Source organism: Crassostrea angulata, chromosome 8 (assembly GCF_025612915.1).
Source record: "Crassostrea angulata isolate pt1a10 chromosome 8, ASM2561291v2, whole genome shotgun sequence".
NCBI lineage: Eukaryota > Metazoa > Mollusca > Bivalvia > Ostreida > Ostreidae > Magallana > Magallana angulata.
Window position 1 is genome coordinate 17,014,707 of NC_069118.1, and position 16,929 is coordinate 17,031,635.

At 33.5% G+C, this 16,929-nt stretch overlaps 1 protein-coding gene across 1 annotated transcript in view; it reads right to left on the reverse strand.

Annotated features, from left to right (window-relative positions):
• LOC128159763 (uncharacterized) overlaps positions 1–15,726 on the reverse strand; it is a 55,303-nt gene extending 39,577 nt beyond the window's left edge. Inside the window, exons 1-2 of the mRNA XM_052822947.1 lie at positions 15,650–15,726; positions 1,630–1,683 (exon numbers count right to left, since the gene is read on the reverse strand). Coding sequence (XP_052678907.1) covers positions 1,630–1,683; positions 15,650–15,674 — 79 coding nt within the window. The 5' untranslated portion in view covers positions 15,675–15,726. The remainder of the gene's footprint in view (positions 1–1,629; positions 1,684–15,649) is intronic.
• Positions 15,727–16,929: the final 1,203 nt, after the last annotated feature.

Consider the following 16,929-nt stretch of genomic DNA (forward strand, 5'->3'; position numbering starts at 1 on the left):
CCATATAGGCATCCATATTCACGTAACTAGATAAAATATCTGAAAATCTCAAAAAACCCTCGTTAAATCGCAAGTGCGGAAGCTCGTTGGTGCCAGGTGACAAAAAATATTCGGCGGCTGCCAAACACTTATTTGGTGGTGGGAGTTTATTTGGAAATTGACAAGAACAGTGTTATCTCCTACAATAAGAGATTGTCGATATTGATGCCAAACTCAATTTTCTTGCTAAAAAGGCATTTGCATGGGTTAACTGACCCATGGGTTATACAGCTTTTTGGTCAAAACAATATCGAGTGTGTTACTAATTGGTTTTATTTTTATAATTATTTGCATATCATAATCATTTGTTACAAGCAAAGATGGTTTTCATTTTAGATATGATGGTATATCGCATCAATATTCGAGATATTATTGCAGTTAAGAAAGAAAACAAGAGGCTCATGGGGCACATCGCTCCACTGAAACAAACTCCACTGAATCCTTGTAACATTCTATTTCGTAGCGTATGCTATTTCTATTTTTAACTTGGAAACCCTTTATTGGGCCCCAGTATTGATCCGTGTTTTATGGTTGGCTTTATCTATCTTAGGATGCTTGCATAGTAGTCTCACTGTAGATTTGTACATGTAGTTATCGAAAAGGAATTTTTTAAACATTTCCTTAAAATATATTTCTATGTTAAACTTTGAACACCTCTTGAGGCCCCAGTATTAGTCCGGTGGTCACAGCTTTATTGATTTATAATTTACACTGTTTAAGGATGCTTGCATAGTAATATCACAAATTGAAACATTGTAGTTCTAAAGAAGAAGATTTTAAAATATTTTTTCTATATATTTTAAACTTGGAACCCCACCTCGGGCCCTATTTATGCCACTTTACCCACAGTTTTGCAAGTATCTCCCTTTTAAAAAAGGTTACGCCCTTTTTTAACACTTTAAAATTCCCTTCCCATAAGGATGATTTGTACTAAGTTTGGTTAAATTTGGTTCAGTGGTTTTAGAGCAGACGACAAAAATGTGAAAAGTTTACAAACGGACGGACAACAAGTGATCAGTAAAGCTCATTTGAACCTTCTGAAACGAATCAGGATGAGGTTGATAACACATACGTATATCTATATAAAGTTGTCGTTTGTCTTTATAAGTTGTAAAAGATTGTTTATGACCAGATGATGTCTCATGATTGTAATGACATTTGGGCAAGTTCAAGGTCACTGAAAGGAAAAATGCATAATAAGGGACCCTTTACTTTTTTAGAAGAACATTGGAAGTTCCCACTTCACACAAGGGTTGTTTATGACCAGAGAGTGTGTCATGATTTTGACCCAATGTCATTTAAATAAGTTCAAGGTCACTGGAAGAATACATATTCCCATGTAATGAAAAAAGTTTAGAAGCTTAAACTTAACACAAAATCTGTTTGTGATACGAGAATAAATGTCTTAACCTTGAGCTTTAGTTATTTTTTCAAGTTCAAGGTCACTATTTTCCATTAATGAATTATTTGAGTTATTATAGTTCTTTGCGGGGCAAATCATTTGTGCGCTTGCTTAAAGTTCCTCTTGTCATTATCTCTTTTCACAACGAAACCCTTTCAGAAAATTATCCTTTGATCTGGTGTACTTACTTTGTCTTTTATTGCAGTTTTCATCTGTCAACTCAACATTCCAGCACTTCCTGTCTAAGAATGAAATATATGTTTAATTGTTATGTGTATCTAAGAGTACCATACAAATACAGTAATGTACTAAAATAAATTGATAATTAGGGCCCTGCTCTGCGGGCGCCCTAAATTGATCATTTTGTCCGTCGGACATTGCTTGTCCGGAGCATATCGTCTCTCCCCTTGGCCTAATCTAGCTTATACTTCACCGAAAGGGTGCATTAGGGTAAATGGTGTGCAGTGAACTTGAACCATGTTTCTAGGTCTACGGTTTAAGTAATAACAGAATTATATATAAAATCATTTCCCGGGCCATATCTTCTCTCCCTTTGGTCCAATCTGACTCATTCTTCACTCATAGAGTGTTATGGTCATAGATTGAGCTGTGACCTTGAGGTCTGGGTCACATCAGTCTAATAAAAATCATATAGAGCATATATACTTGCCACTTAGCCCTATTTGGCTCATGATTCACATAATCAGAGTTTTTGACTAAAATGTGGAGTGACCTTAACCTTGAACCAATTATCAAGGTCGAGTATGAAGGTCATAACACAATTCTCTTCCACATCATATCGTCCCTCTCTTTGCTCCGATCAGGCTCATACTTTACCCAAATGGTGCCTTTGATCAAAGGATATGCAGTGACCTATGGAGGTTTGTAAGTCAGGTGTCAAGGTCATACCAGATTACACAAAATTCCTATTCAAGAGGATATATATATATGTATTGGAAAATTATTTGTTATGGTATATCTATATATTTTATATGTATTTATTATATTTATTCGAGGACGAATTAAAATTTTGCCGGGGGTATGTGGTAGAACAGATTTATTATTATCTATTTAATATATATTTATTCGTTTTGAATTTTCTATTTTCGTTTTGTGCAGTATATTCTTAAATATTATTCATCTAAAGTTTTATTGCGCGCGTATCGTTCTTTAATTTCATTGGTTCATTATTATTCAATAAATTTGATTCTCCATTAGTATAAGTAACCATTCAAACTAAGTAAAATTGGGCAGAATTTCATTTTAAACGACGTCGGACAATCCATGTACTTGTGGTAGGTTGATATTATATTTAGTTATATATTTCTTTACTACCATGATAGTGATTAGGGCATATTATTTTATTTGCAAGGTTTATACTTTTTCGTATTTTTGCAGTTAATCTTGCCATTGTATTTTATGAAACTTGTTTGTTAGTTCTAACATTAAATTGCTGCAAAACATGTTTTACCATATAAATGAATACTGAGGTAACGGTTGCTTTTTATCAACGAATTATCGAAATTCAAACATATTGAATGTACATGTAAAATTGTATTTTGTCTAATGTATTTTTCTTTGTTTATAGGTCAATGCTTTAAAACGTTTAATAAATCTGTTAAACAAAACGGCTGTCTTTTGGATTTCCTTACTGCTCGGTTACATATACTTTTCACTTAGCCCTATTTGGCTAATACTTTACTTAAAGCTGACATGAATTCATAAATACCCTTTTATCTTCGACTACCGCCATATTAGTTGTCGATTTCTATTGTTTCAAAGAATAAATATATTTTGTAGTTCAAGCATTTGGAAGTCCGTGCAACCTGAATGCCTCGATCGGAAAGCAACCGACCGTAACTTTCTTAACCGGAATATATACCCCAGTGGCAGTAGAGGAGCGATCGAAAGTAATATGGCGACCAAATGCTTTTATGAATTCATGTCAGCTTTAAACAGAGATTTTTGGTTTATGACGTGCAGTGACCTTGAACCAATTCAATGTGAAGGTCAAATCGGATCTCTTTACAATCTTTTTTATACCATAGATTATTTCCATTTTCTTAATCTTGCTCATTATGAAAAAGAATGCTGTGTGTAAGAGGTAATGAGATTGAATTAGAAGTTCTATGCTAGTTGGGAATTCTATAGGTTATAGATCAATGTCAAAGCAGAATTCTCTGAAGTTCTATTCATCTCATTGTCCATTATTAAAGCGGGACCCTAATCTTTGAGACATTCACTATCTCAATGTTGTCTAGATTTATTAAGGTCTTCCGTTTCCAACGGAAGACCTTACTATTATTCTGAAAAATTTTCAAATTTCTTATTAAGGTCTTCCGTTTTCCAACGGAAGACCTTATTGTTTTCGTTCGGTTTCTTTTTCCCTATTATTAAGGTCTTCCGTTTTCCAACGGAAGACCTTATTGTTTTCGTTCGGTTTCTTTTTCCCTATTATTATTATTTTTTTTCTTACAAAATTTGTGCAGGCGATTTCTCGAAAATGGCTCAGCCGATTTTCGTGAAACTTTCAGATCTAATAGATATTAATCTGAACTTAATATACATTTTTTTATTTTGATGACGTCATTTCCGTTCTTGAGAAAATGACGTTTTAACGATTTTCAGAGGGTCGGCTTGTCCAGGGATCTCCTCCTAAACGGTAAAAGATATCGAGTTCAAACTTTCAGGGATTGTAGACAAGAGATTGTAGATGTGCTCTTTGGCGTTCATATTTGTCATGCTCAAAAGGCGTTTAAGCTCGCCTGGTCCCGAAAATTGAGACTAAAAAAACGTCGTAATTTTCATTGGTTTTCTTAGTTTGTCTCTTTTCTGAAAAATATTTTGTTAACACTTGTAATGCAAAAAAGATTTATATTTACAAGACCTTTCATTTGATATCAAGAAAAAGGGACTGGCCCCTCAAATTAAGGGACAAAAGGGCTCTAAAGTCTTTCATCTGTAGCCCTTTACTGAGTGATATTTTGTGAACAGTTATAGAAGCAAATATGTTTATTTTACAGTTTTGTATCCAATAAAAGTAATGATTTTATCGTGTGTTACGTAATTAGGGGTTTTCAAGGGCCAAAAGTCCAGAATTTTGATCACCCATATCTCAGAAAGGAAAAATATTTTGAAATAAAGTATAGAAGTAAAGATTCTCAAAATGATGTACTAAATAATATGCAATTTTCAAAATTTCGTTAAATGGCCCCTATAAGGAGTTATGGGATCGGCCCCTAAAACGTTCTTTCCTATATTTCTCAAGAACGGTAACAAATTTCTAAACACTTGTAGAAAAAAATGTGTTGAAATTTAAATGACCTTTTATTTGATATCAAGAAAAAGGGGCTGGCCCCTCAAATTAAGGGACCAAAGGGCTCTAAAGTCTTTCATCTGTAGCCCTTTACTGAGGGATATTTTGTGAACAGTTATAGAAGCAAATATGTTTATCTTACAGTTATTTATCCAAGCAATGTAATGATTTTATCGTGTGTTACGTAATTAGGGGTTTTTTAGGGGCCAAAAGTCCAGAATTTTGATCACCCATATCTCAAAAAGGAAATATATTTTGAAATGCAGTATAGAAGTAAAGATAGTCAAAATGATGTACTAAATAATATGCAATTTTCAAAATTTTGTTAAATGACCCCTATAAGGAGTTAAGGGATCGGCCCCTAAAACGTTCTTTCCTATATATCTCAAGAACGGTAACAAATCTCTGAACACTTGTTAAACAAAATGTGTTAAAATTTAAATGACCTTTTATTTGATATCAAGAAAAAGGGGCTGGCCCCTCAAATTAGGGGACCAAAGAGCTCTAAAGTCTTTCATCTGTAGCTCTTTACTGAGGGATATTTTGTGAAAGGCTATAGAAGCAAATATGTTTATCTTACAATTATGTATCCAAGCAATGTAATGTCATGTGTTATGTAATGAAGGTTTTTTAGGGGTCAAGAGTCCAAAACTATGACCACCTATATCTCAAAAGAAAAAATATTTTGAAATGCAGTATAGAAGAAAAGATGCTAAAAATGATGTACTTAAAAACATGCAATCTTCAAAATTTGGTTCAGCGGCTCCAATAAGGAGATAAGGGACCGGCCCCTAAAACTTTTTCTTCTAAGATATCTCAAGAACAGTGGCGAATTCTAAACACTTGTTGAACAATGCTCTTACACCTGTAACAAAATAGTATCTGGCCCCCTAGAATGTAGACCCTGCTTTTTTATTCTAAATCATGTTTAGCTGTTAAATAGCAAAATCAAGATAGAACAAATTCTAAAATCAGACGGAAGACCTCCTCGTTGCTCGCAACGAGATCGTGTCTAGTTATTTTTTTTTTTCTTACAAAATTTGTGCAGGCGATTTCTCGAAAATGGCTCAGCCGATTTTCGTGAAACTTTCAGATCTAATAGATATTAATCTGATCTTAATATACATTTTTTTATTTTGATGACGTCATTTCCGTTCTTGAGAAAATGACGTTTTAACGATTTTCAGAGGGTCGGCTTGTCCAGGGATCTCCTCCTAAACGGTAAAAGATATCGAGTTCAAACTTTCAGGGATTGTAGACAAGAGATTGTAGATGTGCTATTTGGCGTTCATATTTGTCATGCTCAAAAGGTGTTTAAGCTCGCCTGGTCCCGAAAATTGAGACTAAAAAAACGTCGTAATTTTCATTGGTTTTCTTAGTTTGTCTCTTTTCTGAAAAATATTTTGTTAACACTTGTAATGCAAAAAAGATTTATATTTACAAGACCTTTCATTTGATATCAAGAAAAAGGGACTGGCCCCTCAAATTAGGGGACCAAAGGGCTCTAAAGTCTTTCATCTGTAGCCCTTTACTGAGTGATATTTTGTGAACAGTTATAGAAGCAAATATGTTTATTTTACAGTTTTGTATCCAATAAAAGTAATGATTTTATCGTGTGTTACGTAATTAGGGGTTTTTAAGGGCCAAAAGTCCAGAATTTTGATCACCCATATCTCAGAAAGGAAAAATATTTTGAAATAAAGTATAGAAGTAAAGATTCTCAAAATGATGTACTAAATAATATGCAATTTTCAAAATTTCGTTAAATGGCCCCTATAAGGAGTTATGGGATCGGCCCCTAAAACGTTCTTTCCTATATTTCTCAAGAACGGTAACAAATTTCTAAACACTTGTTGAACAAAATGAGTTGAGATTTAAAAGACCTTTTATTTGATATCAAGAAAAAGGGGCTGGCCCCTCAAATTAGGGGACCAAAGGGCTCTAAAGTCTTTTATATGTAGCCCTTTACTGAGGGATATTTTGTGAACAGTTATAGAGGCAAATATGTTTATCTCACAGTTATTTATCCAAGCAATATAATGATTTTATCGCGTGTTACGTAATTAGGGGTTTTTAGGGGCCAAAAGTCCAGAATTTTGATCACCCATATCTCAGAAAGGAAAAATATTTTGAAATAAAGTATAGAAGTAAAGATTCTCAAAATGATGTACTAAATAATATGCAATTTTCAAAATTTCGTTAAATGGCCCCTATAAGGAGTTATTGGATCGGCTCCTAAAACGTTCTTTCTTATATTTCTCAAGAACGGTAACAAATTTCTAAACACTTGTTGAACAAAATGAGTTGAGATTTAAATGACCTTTTATTTGATATCAAGAAAAAGGGGCTGGCCCCTTAAATTAAGGGACCAAAGGGCTCTAAAGTCTTTCATCTGTAGCCCTTTACTGAGGGATATTTTGTGAACAGTTATAGAAGCAAATATGTTTATCTCACAGTTATTTATCCAAGCAATGTAATGATTTTATCGTGTGTTACGTAATTAGGGGTTTTTTAAGGGGCCAAAAGTCCAGAATTTTGATCACCCATATCTCAAAAAGGAAATATATTTTGAAATGCAGTATAGAAGTAAAGATAGTCAAAATGATGTACTAAATAATATGCAATTTTCAAAATTTCGTTAAATGGCCCCTATAAGGAGTTATGGGATCGGCCCCTAAAACGTTTTTTCCTATATATCTCAAGAACGGTAACAAATCTCTCACTTGTTAAACAAAATGTGTTGAAATTTAAATGACCTTTTATTTGATATCAAGAAAAAGGGGCTGGCCCCTCAAATTAAGGGACCAAAGAGCTCTAAAGTCTTTCATTTGTAGCTCTTTACTGAGGGATATTTTGTGAAAGGCTATATAAGCAAATATGTTTATCTTACAATTATGTATCCAAGCAATGTAATGTCATGTGTTATGTAATGAAGGTTTTTTAGGGGTCAAGAGTCCAAAACTATGACCACCTATATCTCAAAAGAAAAAATATTTTGAAATGCAGTATAGAAGAAAAGATACTAAAAATGATGTACTTAACAACATGCAATCTTCAAAATTTGGTTCAGCGGCTCCAATAAGGAGATAAGGGACTGGCCCCTAAAACTTTTTCCTCTAAGATATCTCAAGAACAGTGGCGAATTCTAAACACTTGTTGAACAAAGCGCTTACACCTGTAACAAAATAGTATCTGGCCCCCTAGAATGTAGACCCTGCTTTTTTATTCTAAATCATGTTTAGCTGTTAAATAGCAAAATCAAGATAGAACAAATTCTAAAATCAGACGGAAGACCTCCTCGTTGCTCGCAACGAGATCGTGTCTAGTTATTTTTTTTTTTTCTTCTAGACGCCAACTTTGATCCTTAATATCTCGCTCGTTTGTTCACCGATTGTTTTGAAATTTTCAGGACTGATAACATGCCGCGTGATGTTGTCGTTGCATATTTTAGTTGAGGAAAATCCCCATCCGGTTTTGAGTTATTCCCCTTTTAGTAAAATTTAACGACTTCTTTTGTCCAGGGGGGATTAGCTATAACGATGACTGGTAGAGTCTCAAAGATGGGCTGGTTTGGACGCTAATACATTGAATTTGTGCGAGATATATTTTATTTATTATTTAAATGCAAATAAAAGGGGTGGTATAGATGTTGAAACAAAGGTACGAAAAAAATTCAAAAAAATTCGCGTATTTTCCGTGTTAGTTTTCTACCTGATAAAAATTTGTTATAACATGTAATTTAAAAGATCTTGGTCTTACCAAGACCTTTCATTCGGTATACAGAAAAAGGGGCTGGCCCCTATAATTAGGGAGTTAGATGCGTCAAAAGTTTCTTGTCAATAACTTGTAAAGGAATAAAAATTTCTAATGCATTATTGAAGCAAAGTTGTAAAGAAATTAATTTTGAATCCTTCCGTGGTATTCAATTTAATGTTTTCGTAATTTATAGCCAGTATTTGCAGAAACAATTGTTGTCAGTTCGGTCCATTTTTGTGGGGGTGCGCACGTTTAGGAGGTTATGAAAGGGCTTTTTGTAATGCACTAACTGATACATGCAGCGCGCAAAAATAATTCTACATAAAATTCCCAAATGTTTTTATTCATATGTACATATTCATTTCATAAAGATGAACGTCTTTGACCTTATTTTTGTTGTTTGTTTCATAACTGTGCCCCTTTCTATATTTAGATGCATTACGAGACTCAGGTAACTGATCGATAGAAGAGTCGCTAGCTGTATTCAGGCCGTCGCCTTGACGACAGTGCATATGCTTGTAGAGCTGGACGTACACATGTTTAACGCCCCACTGTGTTACTGTAACAGAGACATTTTGAATTGTTTCAGTACTGGGAGATGTGTTAATAAAATGGTTCGAATGCATGGTAATTAAACTCAACTTTTCTACAGTACGTATACACGGCCGTCATATAAAGCACAATGTGTATTACTGACATGACAAATGTACGCTGGCAATTTAAACGAACGCGGGATTGCTCCCGATAGAACATTTCTTTTAAAGCAAAACAAAATACTGATTTCCGATGGATATAATATTATCATCGTGGAGATGATTTTAAAAAGTGAACTTAATATTCGTATACGATAATATTTGAATCCAAAGCCGCTATTTTTAAGTAACGGTTATTAGGGATATTAATTATGACTTGCCCCGCGTTTCACGTTTTTTACTTGCAATGCATCTACAAACGAAAATACCAAACAACCTTCGGCAGCAATTTATAAATTATTTATTACATACTAGTACACAATATTAAAGAGATAATTAAATAAATTGTGCTTTATAATTGTACTCGCTATCTTCCGTGGAAATAATGGCATGGAAAAAATGTTGTTCAATGTTCATCAAAAACGATGTAGCCTTAGCAATCGAAAAAAATTAACAAACTGTATATTGATAGATTGACACATTAACAAACATTCAGACCCGCAATGTATTTTTTGCAAGTTCTATAAAATGTAGACTCAATAAGTGAATTTTTCCGTTTGGGGTATTTTGAATCACATGTGAACGCTATGTGTACATGTACATATAGATTAATAGCCATATAGATAAACACTTTCAGTGTTGAATTTTTAAAAGATATTTTGTACATGCAAAGCAATGCAATACAAGGGCTATTAAATTCGAACAATGTACATACGGTAGGGATCGAACTGATACTGGTTCTGCTTGTTCTACAAACAGTGAATAAAATGCGAAGTATTAGGGTGTTATTTTTTAAACAAATAAGTATTGCTCTCTTAAAACCTTGCATTACTAAACAAAGTATTTCATCGGAAGCATTATTAGTTACCTTAGCTGCATATATGTAGCTCTCCGTCTGGAAAAATTGAGTACCATCCGAAATTTTTCATACAAGGGCTGTACAGACTTGCAGCTAACATTTCCTTAGAATTTCCCGCTGTTCATAAATTCATTAAAAGACGTGCAGATTCAAGTTGTTATATGTCGTTTGATATGGGATTTATGATGTCTATTTATATTATTTTAATTAAGGACAGACGAGACGTTCCTCAATTTTATATAATTTTCCTTGATATTTCATTCCTTATTTATTAACATTTAAACCTGTTAATTCCAAAAAATTTAGAGTACATTACCAGGCTCGTTTTGGAGCTAGAATATTTCGAACTTTCCTTAAAATAGCACGCAAAATGCATTTGAATGCTAATAAGTCATACTCTATATTTTAATTTGAACACTTTATATCCAAACCAAAAAAATCATATTACCTAAAAATTTAATTATGAAATAGCAAAGTGGAAATCTTAATTCACATTGTGGAGATAGGAAAAAATGGAAGATACATGAAGGTCGCGTCTGACCTTAATATTATACAAGCAATAGCTTTCCAAAAAGCTTGCCTGACTACCCAAATTTATTCAATGGAAGCATGCATGTATCAATTAGGCTATCTTATAAGAAATTAAATTTAATTATCGCTGCGGATCATAAATTATTAAAATGAACGTGCAGAGTTTAGAAGCAATTTCAATCTTTTTCTTCGATCGAGTGCATGTACCTGTATATCACTGGAAATTAAATCATTTCATTATTTTAAATCATTTTAGGAATGTACATGTATCGAATAATCTCAAACAGCCAAATTGAAAATTGAATTTGTTATATATTAGATGCAAAATCAAAGACATTTTGTTATTTCTAACCATATAGGAAAGGATATTCAAACACGTACATGTAGCATCGTTATTTGAAAGTGTGTGTGTGGGGGGGGGGGGGGAGGGGGGGGGTAGGGGGTAGGTGAGCAGCTTTATCCAAAAAAAATCGTGACAAGGAATTTAAATTATGGGGAATTTTGAAAATCCTAATCCGTAGGTGGGAGGGGGTATTTACATTTTAACTTCAATTTAATTCAATTAGAATTACTTTATTTTTTGGTTCCATTTATTACATGCTCCGACAAAAGTGAAAGATCCATGATATCTCTATTTATTATATGACCAGTTAAGAAAATAGAGTGGGTAAGACCATCTACACATCATGTGCTCTTGCCTTACTTGGACTCGCCCACTAATCGGCGAGCCAAAATTATGAATGAGACGTATTATGGCGCGAAGTCTTTCTTTACCATTCACGCAACAGCTGAGATCTCAGATAGATCCATCGGCATAGATCCATTGGGAGGGTGTCAACTAATAACTACATATATTATACTTTGGATTGAATGTTTTAGAAGAAATCTATCCAATTAACATACACACTTAATTGACTAGCAATTGTTTGATGTACAGTTACATTTGTACACGCGAGTGAAACCCTTTTCCAGATGAATGAAATCGCCAAATTGATCGAAAATCGGGTCACACGTACCCCACTTCGGCGAATTACTTGTACGTAGCCCCTCCAGTAAATATTCCAATTATATGAATTTGTATTTGTTTTAATTAATCCAAACTGATGATTCTTTGTTAATGATGATAATCCAACACCAACTATTACTTACATTGTACTACTTAGACAATGTGTATCATCTTGTTGCAATGACACCTCCCTCTTTTTTTTTTGACCTTTCAAATATGGCAATCTATTTTTAAATCAGGATTACACACGTGCAATGTGAAAAGCCCTTTTAATTGAACAATCTTGCTCATTGTTGCTTATTACATCCCATATAACGTTTTCATCAATTATGAATATAAATGTTGACACATTAAAGATGCATCGTCAGGCAATTATTAATTCAAGCTTGTGGGTGCCCCCCCCCTCCTCCCACCACACTTTTTCTCACAGCAACTAATTTTTCCGGATTAGGATTTTGAAGATTTTGGGAAAGTCTTTTTTTTTTTTTTTTTTTTTTTTTGCTTGTCAAGATTTTTTGGATGAGTCTGCCCCCCCCCCCCTTTCAAAAAGGATGCTACGTGCCTGCATAAAGATAACAACATTCAAGGGCCTTCCGTCATTTTCAAGCCATGATAAACATGATAAAAAGGACTCTCAAAATAAAAAAATAGACGCAAAGTAAACTGCATTCACGGCATATGTTCACATGGTATTCCTATTCTATTCCTATTTTGGACTCGTCCACTTTAACTACGAAAAAATTAATGAATGAGACATTCTGATTCTGGCGCGGAGTCTTGTAAATGAAATTTCCATTGATCTGAATGGATTTTTCCGTGAGGGTCGGGGTAGGTATAAAAACAAATTTAATCGTTCAAAGTTTTGAATTGTTAACAACGAAATATCAGATCGAATGTTTTAGAACGATTTATAAATCCAAAATACAGTCATTTTTAATCGGTTGACGCGTGAGCATATGTATTAAGTAGGCGGGCATCCTTACACCCTATTAATTGAAGACAAATGAAATCGCGTCCAGCAGAACTCCCTGGCATTTTAGTGTATGTTATTATAAATTTATGATTTTGTTTGTTAATAACAATTCAACATCAATCATTAATTAACAATGTACACTCTAGTACGCTAATACACAATTTTGTTGCGATGACCCCCCCCCCCCCCCATTATACCTATTTTTAAATCAGGATTACACACGTGCTTGCATGTGCAGAAGACAATCTGGAACTTAACTGATAACTATATCATCTCTTTGGAAATTTATTTCTCCGTAAGCAAAAACGTGTAGTAACTGATACATGCAATTGTGAAAACCATAGAGGAATGCATGATCTGCGCATAATAACTAACTGCTTGATACAATATTTCTTTTTTCCAACATGTTTTAAGTCAATAATAATATGAAAATATATGCTTGACTTCATAACGGAAATTGATCCAGATAAATATAATTATCAAAAATAAACCTAAAAAACAAACTACACTTCCATCCTTCACCCACAATATTGCCTTTTCGATATTTGTCATCGTGGTAGATCCGTGTAACAATCTATTAAGTAGGTGCTTGCACGACATAGAACCGGCCCTTGCTGACCAACGTTTTCATTAACACATATAAAGGAAAAAAAATATTTAGATTTTTTCTTGGATTTATTTTGATGTAAATAAAAAAGAGAAATAATTAGTTCTACAATATATATGCGATGTAAATCTTTTTTCCATGCAATATTTCGTATAAAACAACGAAGAGTAGTATCTTGAAACTTCATTCAAAATTTTATTAGACCTTTAAATTGTAAAATGCTAACATTGAAAATTGTGCCCGATTCCTTTTGTTTTTAAGGTAAATCTTTATTGTTTAAAAAAAACTGATTCTTTGAGACAAAATAAATTGACATAATCAGTTTGACATTCTCTAAGTGCAGTTCTGTAGCTCTTAGTCTGAAAAAGAATCGGATGGACGACCTAGGACCCAGATCGTCCATCCAAATTTCTTGAATGTTGCCATTTCTTTCGTACGCGGACGCATGTTGGCCGAATACTCACCGAGACTAAATGGTTCGTATTTTAAGTTTTAACTGCGTTTAAAGGTAATATTGGAATTCCGATAATTTTGAAAATGATTAATTAAATAAAAAGGGTTAAAATTACCGTTAAATTACCGGCATCGGTCTTCCCCATGCGCGAATCTAGAAGAGTAGGGTGAGGGTTCCAGATCCAACCCTAACCCCCGCAAAATTTCTTTCCATTACATGTACAATATAAAATTACAAAAATATGCCTCGGACATCCCCAGGCAAACTCAAATAACCGTCAGACACTCAACCCCCACCCCAGGAAAATTTTTCTTATCCGCGCGTGCCCCTCCCCCCCCCCCAAAAAAAACAAAATTATTCTTCAGAACCTGTAAAATTTCGAGGATCTCCGCATACATTCTAAAAGATTCATTGGTCCTTGCTTTCGATTAAAAATGCGAGTAAAATGTTTGGTCTTTTTACGTTCATACCGGGCATACCCACTGTGTGATTATAATCGTCGTCCATATTCTGTGTATATTGAGTCAATTATGATGATTAGATAAGTTTCTCAAAATAAAATGCACATGCAAAAAAACAACATGCGGCGAATCAAACTTCAGACAACTTTGAAAGATCTGTATTTGCTTATATACATGTACTTTGTTTCTTTTACACAGTGTTTACACATCTAATATTGCACCATGGTCAGGTATCAATTTTTGTATTACGTCACAAGTATGACGCAGCTACGACGGAAGACCTAATCGTTGCTTGCAACGAGCTCGTCTCTAGTTTATAATTTACTTATTTTATTTATTACAAAATTGAAATCATGTGCATTTTTCTTTGTGTTTTTTTTAATAGCTGTAGATCAAAATGAAAAATTGTGTATTTAAATGTACATGCATTATCTTAATAATAACTTTTCTATATTTTTTTCAAAAACAAGTCGCCAGCCACTTTAATTCAAATATATCCACCATTATCTTTATAATGAAACTCATATTCTCAAAATATTATCTTTATTTACTTTCATATTATAGGGGTACGAATACATTAAACTACTTTAGTATCTAAACATTTTTTTCAAAAATGTTTAATGAAGATAAAACCATGTGACATGTGTTTAAGTTATGACACCCAGAACAGTTTTCCCATCTCGAGGTAATTAGGCTCTATGGATGAATGTAAATTCTAAGAAAATTGAAAAAGTGACTACAAATATAATTACATGTTACATCATTTGAATACACTTATAAATCAATGAATAATAGAACATTCTTTTCATTTTTTCAAAGAATTGATTTTTTGATTCGGATTCATTAATCCAATGAGTGCATAGGCTCACATCATTTCAGGTGCAAGCTATTGTATAGAGATCAGTTGAATTCCAAAAGTGTGAATATCCCCATCATTACATACAGTAGTTGATTTAAAAAATAAACTTTCAAAAAATGTAAAGCATATTGAAATACGGGTATGATCTTGATTTGCAGCTAAAACCTACTGCATATACAGAAGTTCATATATATTTATTTTATGCAAATTGTGCACTTGCGCACAAATTGTGCAGTCCTGTCGTTTTAACTTGAATGATAATACAAAAAATATAATTTATCTCACCTTGCTAGACTCAGTTTTCGGCAACTATTTCGAAGATTTTAAAGAAAGTGTATTGTTATCTGTGTGATTCTTTGTTTAGCGAAAGGTTCTCTCTCGATGCTGTTCGGTTTTGTGTTTAACTTTTTGAAGTCTGCTTTAAAAAGAAACATCGGCAATTGGCCTGTCTAGTGCAAGGCCTTTTTTCGCGAAGTCCGGTTAAAAATTGAACCCATCCCAGAATAATGAGATCATAACAAAAATGAATGCTACAAATATCATTGGTTATTTGATGTACTTGCAAATACATGTATCAGACATGTGAAAGGACATGACACTACTACCGTTGCAAGAGTACATGTTCCTGTTTAAAGAAGATTAGAATCAGTCTTGCGAAATACACCAGATGAAATTTGTAAGATTTAGAACGAACCTTTGTCATTTCCTTTTTGATCCATATTTTTTTGCTCAATTTTATTCCCTTTTTGGTCCCCGTTTTTCTGGCCAATTGTATCTGTTAAGTAAATTTGATAAGGCATTTAAATACCTTTTGCATTTATGCATGAATTGATCGTAATGCATATCTTATTATTATAAGCTTACATTAATATTGAGGTTATAAACTAAAACAGTACTTATTCAAAGTTGTTTCACAAATGTGTAATAAATTCAATTTTCGTGGATTGTGAATTTTCTGCTTATTCGTAGGGATGTAATTTCATGACTGCGTCGGTTTTCAGTTTCAATAAGATAACAAACTCTTTAAAAATTTGTTTTCATCAGGGATGTAAATTCGTGGGGAAGGTAGGTTACCAACGACGAATGCAAGGAAAATTGAGCCACGGCGAATTTTAGTGATTCCACTTTATATATGATCAACAAGTACAAGCTGAACTATAGAAATGTACTCTTTGAAGCAAATAAACATTTTACAAAAATGTAGTAAACATTTATTTACCTTTACAAAGATTAATCCGCAAACATATATTAGGGTCGCCTCTTTTTTGTTCATAGCTATTGTAATTAACGATTGTAGTTGATGCACAGCAAAAACCTGACAAAAAATTTGATACATGAATACACCACAATATAACAAGTATTCCCATTGCTATTGTTTCCAATGTTTGTATTTGCAGCATAACAATAAGGTGACGACAAAAACTATTAAATGAGTACATCACAATATTTTAACTTAGGCAGCTGGTTATCATCTACATGTATTTGTTACAGAAAATGTTAACTTCTACGGACATGATATACAATTATATTTACATTTCACATATTTTATACAAGTAAAGTAAGTGGACAGCAACTGCAGATCTAGATATATCACAATAATACACACAGGTTACTCAAAGGTTAAGTAATTAGTTTTATTGTGACATCACTACCGTTGAACAGGCTTAAAGTGCGACTCCACAAGTGAAAATGAAAAAAAGCATGCTTGTGGCTCTACCAGGATAATACAGGAATTAAAGATATCATGCACATTTGCAGAAAAGTAAAGAAGTTTTAATAAAATGTAAATATTTGCATTAAATCCTTATTTGTTTTAAAGATACAGTTTCCAAAATGGAACGGTATATGTAAACAAATTTTGGTAATGCGCTAACGCACGTTACTCAATCTGTGTGCTCACACCGTTGAAGTGATAAGACTGTATCAAAGAACACACGGCGGGTGTGACCGGTCAGCAGAGGATGCTCACTACTC